Source organism: Tribolium madens, unplaced genomic scaffold (genome assembly GCF_015345945.1).
Source record: "Tribolium madens isolate multiple individuals breed KSU strain unplaced genomic scaffold, Tmad_KSU_1.1 Scaffold_97;HRSCAF=244;Tcas5.2_LG3a, whole genome shotgun sequence".
NCBI classification, from domain to species: Eukaryota; Metazoa; Arthropoda; class Insecta; order Coleoptera; family Tenebrionidae; genus Tribolium; species Tribolium madens.
Genome location: NW_025401069.1, coordinates 9,610,572 through 9,620,046, shown reverse-complemented (window position 1 = coordinate 9,620,046; position 9,475 = coordinate 9,610,572). Strand labels below are relative to the sequence as shown.

At 28.9% G+C, this 9,475-nt stretch overlaps 3 protein-coding genes across 3 annotated transcripts; all 3 read right to left on the bottom strand.

Annotated features, from left to right (window-relative positions):
• Positions 1 to 1,287: 1,287 nt before the first annotated feature.
• LOC123014849 (odorant receptor Or2-like) lies at positions 1,288 to 1,895 on the bottom strand. The gene is made up of 4 exons (XM_044414135.1): positions 1,757 to 1,895; positions 1,598 to 1,702; positions 1,394 to 1,549; positions 1,288 to 1,338 (listed from the first exon to the last, which is right to left on the bottom strand). Exons 1-4 carry the CDS (start codon positions 1,772 to 1,774, stop codon positions 1,288 to 1,290), a joined length of 330 nt encoding a protein of 109 aa, XP_044270070.1. The 5' UTR covers positions 1,775 to 1,895.
• Positions 1,896 to 1,900: 5 nt separating this feature from the next.
• LOC123014848 (odorant receptor Or1-like) lies at positions 1,901 to 2,623 on the bottom strand. Its single transcript, XM_044414134.1, has one exon. The coding sequence runs from the start codon at positions 2,621 to 2,623 to the stop codon at positions 1,901 to 1,903; it is 723 nt and encodes a 240-aa protein (XP_044270069.1).
• Positions 2,624 to 5,534: 2,911 nt separating this feature from the next.
• LOC123015057 (odorant receptor Or1-like) lies at positions 5,535 to 7,052 on the bottom strand. Its single transcript, XM_044414493.1, has 5 exons — positions 6,319 to 7,052; positions 6,172 to 6,271; positions 6,021 to 6,125; positions 5,817 to 5,972; positions 5,535 to 5,765 (listed from the first exon to the last, which is right to left on the bottom strand). The coding sequence occupies exons 1-5, from the start codon at positions 7,050 to 7,052 to the stop codon at positions 5,706 to 5,708; spliced, it is 1,155 nt and encodes a 384-aa protein (XP_044270428.1). The 3' UTR covers positions 5,535 to 5,705.
• Between the last annotated feature and the right edge of the window lie 2,423 nt (positions 7,053 to 9,475).

Sequence of the window (9,475 nt, the reverse complement as noted above, 5' to 3'; positions counted from 1 at the left end):
CTCATTAGTTGTTGTAGTTATTCCCTAATCGTAGGTAACAAATGTTTTATTTTAACCCTTCAATTAAGTAAAACAATTAATTTTCTCAAAACCTCTTATTAAATTTTTTCTTTTAATATTCAAGCATCAATCTAGTTATAATCGAATGAAAAGACACATATAGATTATTAATAAAGCCAAGAACTGAAAGGGTAATTATCTAAAATATTTCTACATTTCCTTTAATTTATCATGAAACAGTATTATGGGCAAAATGAAAGTTTGTTCCAAAGTTAATATAAATTATATTTCTCTAATTACACTATATAACACTTCTCGATGTATTTTTTTTATGTGTGAAAAATGTTTGCAACCTTTAAATAAATTTTTAAACATTTATGTTATCTAAAAAAACATACCTGCGCTGTTTTTACAATAGTTAGAATTACAAAGTGTTACCTATGGTAAATTTTTGTTTTTATTTACTAAGGTCCAAATGTTTTTGCCTTTTCAAATTCTTTAAAGGCAATAATTTTTTGAGTCATACCTATCCATGTTTTGGATAAAATTTCAGGGCATTTTAGATTAATTTAATATAAGCTAAAGCTTATTCCTAAAATAGGACACACCATTTATGGATTTTTTACAATGCAAAAAAAAGCTAAAAATCACTTAATAGTTTTTTTTTTGAAATTTATGATCTGGTATTGCAAATACATATTAAAATAATAATAGTTATTTATGTATCAAGGGCATAATAAGGAGATTATGGCTGGAAGGAATATTTAAAGCCCGACGTTAGGAGGGCTTTTAATTTCCTGAGAGCTATAATTGATAATAATAATAATTAATAATAATAATTTAATATTTCCGACGAATTTGGTGTAACAATCGAGATTTTGCCGTTGTTGTAGATACCGTATGTTATGGTTGGTTATAAAAAAGCCTAAGGGCATATAAAAGCCAAATTATGCCCGCTTTTGGATGGTTAGAAACAAGTTTATAGTTCCAAAATACAATAAATATAATAAAAACTTTGTTTAAAAACTTTGTATTATAACTATTTATACTTTAAAATGTTTTCCTAATAAGTTGTAAAAGTATGTAGTTCGTTTTCGCGAACTTATGAAATAGAAAAAAAATTACAAAGTAGTGGTACTATTAAAATCACTTTGCAAAAAAAAACTCAGGTGTTTTTTACTGATTGAGTGTTTTATTTTTAATAATGTGCGTAGACAAAAACAGTGGTGCTATTAAAACTAATTATTCTTTTTTCTAATAAAAACTTTAACATTTTATATATGTTTTCTATGTTACTTGATGCAACAAGGCAAAATATGACCAACTTGTTCTCAAAATCTAAAACGAATTTTAAGAATTAACATTTAATAAGCGCGAAAACTTATCACTTTACCCTCATAAATGTATCAAGTGACAGTGAAAATAAATTAAATGCTGATACTTTTATAGGTTCCCGAGTTCTCATCAAAAGAAACACCAAATCTTTTTTTGTCTTTAGTGGAAAATCTGTCCAGCCTGATTCAAATATTGCTTGAGAAATTTTGTCGCTCTAAGAGAAAAAAATCAAAGTGAGAACATCATCTTTGAGTAAACTTACTTTAGTTTGCACTTCGTTTCCAAACCAACAGTATATAAATATTTGAGAAATGATTGAATTGGCGTAAAACAAGAATGAATAAAACTCGCTTGAGAGGGGCACAACCTGGAACACAGTTCGTACTACTGAGCGAAAATTTGCAAAATGTTACCAACTTACAATAGTCAATTGAAACATTGTTACACCAATTGATACGGCACTTACAAAAAATTGTAGAAGTATAATCCATCTGTAAAACTTGTTGACATTTTTAACAAAACTTGAAAAAACAGACTTTTTTTCGGTAGTTTAAGAAATTCTCTCTTACCTCAAAATTTCTTGGTGGTGTTTGATACACGTTATTAACTCTTGTTCCACCGAACTAGGTTTTAAATTTCGCACATTGTTGCATAAAAGGTCAATCTGAGTTCCAACGTAAACGTTTAAAGCCGCTATTAGTGTGTCAATATTAATAATAAGGGCACTCATGTAGAAGCAACTGCAGAATTGAAATCCATACACAATTTCGTAATATGGTGATACTTTCGTATCAACAATGTACCATCCCAGAAATGGTAATCTCTTCTCTTTTTTATCCACCATCGGGAAAAGTATCCAAAACAAATTGGCTCCACCAACCATGGAATGAATTACATTGTAGGTTAATTTCCAAAATTTTAAGCTTGTTTGGACTAATTCTATTTGTTCAACGTTTCGTGGTTGGAAAAGTTTGTTGTTATTTAAAGATTTCATTAAACGTTTAAGCATTTTCATATTTTTCACAATGAAATAAGTTTTAATGACGGCTAGGATTTCCGTTAGAAGGACGTAAGCAGTTCCTGTAAGCGCTTTTACATCGCCCAAAATGAATATGATGTTGATTCCTTGAAAAAATGTAGAAGCCACGAGTAGAGTTGACAACCAAATTGAGGCGTAGAAAGTGTAAAAGTCAAATTTGTAACTTTCGTCGTCTTTAGGCCATAAACCAACGATTTTTAAAATTAAAATATTTGTCTTTATGGCTTGCATCCAATCGTATTTCCTCATTTTATACGCCGTACTACAAACTTTTTTGAAGATCTTTGCCTTTTTATTTATGATCATATTTTTTTTTTAGTAACCAATCAAATTTTCGGGTGGACTTCTGCGCTGTTTTATTTAGTTCAAGGTCTAGACAAATTCTCAACCTTTTTACACGTGGACGTCTTCTCTTATTTTTAATAATTAAAGTTCTTTTTTTGGCAAAGCAATGACATCGAATAAAATAAGTTGGTGGGAACATCGCACTAAATACCAAAATTTCGTCTCTCAAATTAGAATTTTATTAATTAAAAAGACTTACTTATTCTTATCGTCTTTTTTTAAACTGTAACCATTAACTAGTAGGTGACCCTTTTAAAAATAAAACATTTATTACGAGTTTTTGTTTTAACCCCTTAATTTCTATATTTATTAATTATACCAATACCGCTTATTATATATTTTCTTTTAATATTGAATAATTCTCTTGAGATGAACATAGGCTCTAAACATAGATTATTAATAAAGGGAAAAGCGTTGAAAGTGTAATTATCTTAAATAAAAATTTCTTGATCACACCCCTTTTGCGTTTTGTCAACGAGGGGGGCAAAGTATCAATTTCTTTTATAGTGGCAATTGTGTAAAGTGCTTTAATAACAACAGTCTTTGAATTCAACATGTAAATCTAGTACAGTGCACTATGCAAACTTGTTTTGTAAACAAATTTTAAAAACATCTTTTTAAATTATCAAAGGTTAATTATTATGTACTTATTTACAATTGTCTTTATAGTAACCAATGCCTCAAGAAGGAAAAAAGTTAAAGTGATGTTTAAAACAGCTATCGCTGGTAAGTGTAAATGTTTAATACTTGTTTGTCTTAATTTTTGATATTAGGAGTTGTTCAAAATCATTGTAGTTAGTGTCAACTAAAAGGTTTTTTTAAACACATAATAAACGATTCTTTAACATGAATTTGGTAAAAACACAAATTAGAATCCATCTTCGTCTATAATCTTGTCTATACATCTTTATATACTTTTGCAGGACTTTTAAGCAAAAAACTGCATACATTAACGACTTTTAGGGAATTCTAAAGATTTTTTATAGTTTTTGAGAGAATGTTTCATTCTTAAACCATTTTTCTTAATGTTATGTATTATTAAAACTACACTATTCCAAAAATTAAAGGAACAAAAAATTTTCCTAAAGTTTTTGGTGATGTTTGAAAGGCTGTATTTCATCGAAAAATAGTCGTATCTAGATTTAAAAAAAACATTTTTAAGCTTTGAGTTTATAGTTTTGAGTAGATATTCTAAAACAATGCAAAAGCTACTTACTGTTTTCTCTTTTTTTAAATCAATGTTAAGGTGAATTTTTTTTTTTCCAAAAATCAAAAAAGGATCTTGTAAGACATTTATTCTAGTTTTTAACACTACCGTTATATTCTCTGTGTGATCATTGGTTACTGAGATATCGATGATCAAAGACAAAAGGATCCTTTTTCATTTAAAGTCAGATATCTAAACGACAAATTGAGAATATGAAAAAAGCATATTAAAGTTTAACGAACATGCTATCCGGCCTATGCATTGACAACTAAAAAAAATTGTGTTTTTTTTCTCGCGCTATTACTTAGGATTGTGTCCTAACACTAGCACAGAAAAAAAAATTACCAGAGAATCTCAAAACTAGAAAGCTAAAGCTTCCAAATATTTTTTTTTAATCTAGATACGACCATTTTTCAATGAGCTACAACCTTTCAAAAATCACCAAAAAAAAAACTAATGTTTTATTACAGTCCTTCAAGTAAGTAATTTTTTTTTTCTTCAAACCTCGTACTCAAGCATCAATTCTAGGTTATGATCGAATGAAAGGACGCATACAGTATAACAATAATTTTACGCAACATTGCAAAGTCCATAAGTTCAAACAGTACAATCAGTAGGGTTTCCTGAAGTAACAACAACAAATTGTTACTACACCTACGTATATAATCTATCTTGCTTCCTCCTATTGTTGGTCTGCCTATTACTCTCCAACTCATAACAGAAGCAATGCTGTGTAAAATTATTGTTATACGCTATAGAATTATTAATAAAAGTAAGAATTGAAATTTAAAAGAAATAATAACTTATGCAGCAACTTTCTTGTAGTCAATAAGAGGAGCCAAAGAAATTGGCCGTTTGCAAGATTGTGATCTTTTACCAAAAACCACTTTCTAAATTGATAGGGCCTTAGAGGTTAGTTCATATACCGGCGAATGTCATTTGTCGTGGACCAAATTTATTGTCCGGCACTGTACCTACACTTGTTGTGTTGTGCATATTTATTCCTGCGAAATATTACGAAATGCAAAAAGTAATTGTTTTGCCAACTAAGCCAATGGAGAATTGATTATAGCTTTTTCAATAAAACTTCCGGTTTTACTTTACGATTTCGAGTTACGTTTCAAATATTACGTTGTATGTACGAGTGTACTGTACAAGTGAAATTTAATAAATTATTTCAAAAACATTTCCGATATTGCAATAGTAATTTTGAGAATGATCACTGATCAGTGATCAGACATGAAAACACACGTCATGTTGAGAAAAATCTCATAAGTCCTATTTGTCATTTTCTTCTGTCAGAAGAACAATAAGATTGTGTGAGTAAGAACATGCTTGTTGAAGATTGTGGAAAAAGGGACAATAGGTACTAATAAAAACACAAATTTATAAGTATACTATGTGTATTAGAAATAAATACATTAATTTTAACCACATGCAGAACTCGCCAAATATACCTACATCAATTCTTGTTTTGTAAAACTACAAATAGGTATAAATTTTCTAATATTAAATTAAAAATTCATCCTATTGACACTTGCTGTTCTGTTTTCGAGCAATATACAGGACTTTGTAAATTCCTTATTTAAATCAAAAAACTTTTGAAATTTGCATATTAATTGATGATAAGTGATAACCCATTCCCATTCCCATTTTCGTAGGAGAGTAGAAGGAATTAAAGATTATTTGGTTCGCAATCATTATCAGTTAAATTTATTTAACAATTGTAGATTTGACTAGAGGTAACTATAATTTTTTGCATTACTTGACGTCTTTCTACTACTGTAAAGTGTTCACTTGGTGAAGAAGAGCAAAATAGGACCATGCAGTTTTCATAATCTAAAATGAGAAATTACAATTTACGAGTACTCAAAAAATAATAAAATTTACCTTCATAAAAGTTTCTAATGTGAGATAAAACAAATTAAAAGCGGACAGTTCGACTGGTTTTTGAAGCCTCATTATAAAAAATAATAAATCCTTTTTAACGTTTTGGGAAAAGTCGATCCATTCGCATTCAAACAAAGCGTAAGAAACTTTACTGCTCTAGATAAAATTTAATTATTAAAAATATTTTTACTGGTGAGGTTCTACCTTCATCTTTACTTCATTTCCAAACCAAGAATACATAAAAACTTGCATTGTGATGGCAATTCCATATGTTAAATATGCATTAAATTCGGTTGAGAAAGAAACCACCTACAATATTACCCTTAAAATAAATTCAGACAACTTTTGCCTTTACCAAGGTTAACTGAAACATCGTCATTCCGATAGCTATACCACAAATGAAAAATTGCAGAAATAAAATCCAGTTCAAGTATTTGTTACATTTGTCCGCAAAACTAGAATTATTATATTAATAAAATGTCAATTACCTATAAAAAAATACCTTAAAATGTGTTTGTGGTGACTAACACAGTAGGTCAAATTTTGTTTAACATCTACCATACCATTTTTTTCGAGTTTATGTAAATTCTTTAAATTATCTTCCAAAATATCAAATTGACTACCATTGAACACATTTAGAGCCGCTGCTAAAGCGTCAACGTTCACATGTATAGTGGTAATAAAACTGAGACTGAGTATCTGATGCAGATATGTGATTTCATAGAATGGTGTGATTTTGGTATCGTAAGGGTACCAAGCTATAAACGGTAGTCGACGATCTGTTTCGTCAAATAGTGGATACACGGCCCAAAATATATTAACACTAAAGCAACTGTAGGCGAAAGTTTTATAAATTAGCTTCCAAACATGTATATTTGATTCTATTTCAAGTATTTGAACCGAGTTTTTAGGTTGAAACATTTCAGTGTCCAAAATGCTTAGCAGTTGTTTTAATACTGACATATTTGTGATCAAATAATACACTTTTGAAATTAAAAGCATTTCAACTAACAATATGTAAAAAGTTCCAGCAACGGCAGCTACATTTGTTCGAATAAAATAAATGTTAATGCTTTGAAGAAATACTAATGGGAAAACGAATGTTATCAACAAAAATGATGCATACAGCATGTAAAGACCCATTTTATAACCCTCTTCACCTTTGGGCCATAGTCCGATTAATCGGAGCAGGAATAAATTGATTTTGATGGTTGACTTCCAGTCATAATGGTCCATCTTTACCTACAGGAAAATAATTATTTAATAAGAATTTTAGTAACCAAAATATGGTAAATTATTACATGTACTGATAATAAATTACCAACCTCTTTAAATTATTATATTGTTCGTTGTATTTTCAGTGCTATGTTGCGTAGACAACTGAAGTTTCAAATTTAAAATACATATTTAAATGTAGACTTTTTGCCCCTTTTATATTTTTAATAATGAGGTTCAAACTGCTTATTAATGTCTTTTCTCTCATCTTTATTTTAACCTTACAATCATCATAACAATTATTAATCAACAGGGACTGCTTGTTACGTATTTTGCTTATTTAATAATTAAGTTGGTGTTTTACCTATGTAGATAATTACAGGTATTATTTCAATAAAGTTAGAAACGTAATTATCTAAAATAATAATTAAAAATATACCTTGTTTCAGAAAAGACATTTCTTTACTTTTTTATTAAGTGTGAACACAAACATCGTAAAAAAAGTTCTATTTTAATTTTGTTACATCAGACTGCATAAAATTTAATTTATAAGACACGCATAACGCATATGTATAGTTAAATTGTTTCATATATTAAAAAATATGTATTATGTATATACATATTTAAACCATCAAAATGTTGTGAATATTTGAAAACGAAACCGGGTGAGAATTTGGATTCTAAAAAACATTTTAAATAATGTGAACAAGTGTTGACATCATTGAGACGAAATAGATTTTTAAATATTATTTAATATTTCCTTAGTTTTATGTTATGTACTATTTTTACAAACACGTCACAATAAAGTAAATCACTTTTTCAAGAACTGTGTTTAACATTTAGAAGTAATCTACATTATGATGGTCGCTAATAAAATTTTCAGGCGTGAAATAGTTATTTACGTAATTAGTCCACAAAATAAGATTTTGCTGGACAAGTAAGCAAATACAAGAAAAAATCATCAGTCCGGTAATAGTAATTTATGTTATAAGTCTGGTAAGTTAATTATTACAGTTCGAAGGAGCCGAGTTCTTAATATTGATATGAGTACATATTTCCAGAATAACAGATGTTTATTTAAATTTGGCGTTGTAGTTGGTGGTGATATAAGTATGTTGTGAACGGACCACAATTTTTAATTAATTTAATTAATGGTTCGGTCACAATTGAACTTTCATGAATATCTTTTACGCCAAATTAAAATAAAACACGCGTTACAAAGTCAAGTACTATTTTCTACGATCCTTATAGAAGGTAAGTTTTTCTACACTAATTTCAGAAAAAAAAAGTGGTCAATTACCTTTCAGGGAGGTAAAAATTTTACCTCCCTCGTAGAAACGGAAGACATGCTACTAGATTTAATAAGGTCCAGAGTAACTACAGATATCTAACAAATTATAAAAGATGTGACTTTGATTTTTTTATGTGTTAATGTTGATACCTTTTACTAATCATTTACCAAATTTTATTAATGTACATAAACAAACAACTGGTATAAAAAATCGTAAAGTTTCTTTGTTTCGAACACTTCATCGAGTTAATCTTGAGAACCATATTATGTAAACAAATGGCACTTGGACCATATGAAAACGCAAAAAAATATCTACTCAAATTGCCTACTTCAGGAAAAATTTGACTTTTAAAGAAAAAATTAAAAAATGTCAGATTAATAACTTTCAATAGGATGGTTCATTCACAATCGAACATTCATAGATACCTTTGACGCCAAATTTAAAATAAAACACCCGTTAAAAATAACTATTCACTATAAAAATAAAAAAGTGAAAGGAATTTTGTCACATAAAAAATATTCCAATAACGTAAAAAAATTTTCTCAAATCTGATTTCAGGTGTTTTACTGTTATACGCTAATAATTTTGAACAATGTCAAAACATCAAATTGGAGTGTATTTTATCAATTAAAGTGTATTTAATCCTTTATAGTTTACGGCTTCAATTTTTCTACTCACCTAGGAATAATTTATTTTTGTGGTAGCCCTAAAAGTACTTTAATAAGAGGCTGATCGGATGTATATATTGAATTTCATATTGTTCCAAAAAGGCCAAAAAACTTGACATTTGGCATTTTACTGTGCCAAAATTAACAATCCGGTAAGTGTTGCTTTGTTACACTTACCGGCTGTGATACCGTCGTAATAGCTCACTTTCCAGACTCAAAATGGAACAGGAAAGCTTAATCTACCGAACAGTATGAAATAAAAAATATCTAACCAGTGTAGTAACAGTTCGGTAAAAAGATACTTTCCAACCCAAAATTATTACAGTAAATTAGTCTTCACAGGACGGAAAAAACAATTAGTATTATACGGTTTTAGTTTGCGACGTTTAGTAGTGTCATTGATGGCTGCTACGCAATTGCGACCCGCGTTCTTTGCAACCCAACTTGAAATTTTTTGACTTTATACTATTTTTTTGCTATTTAC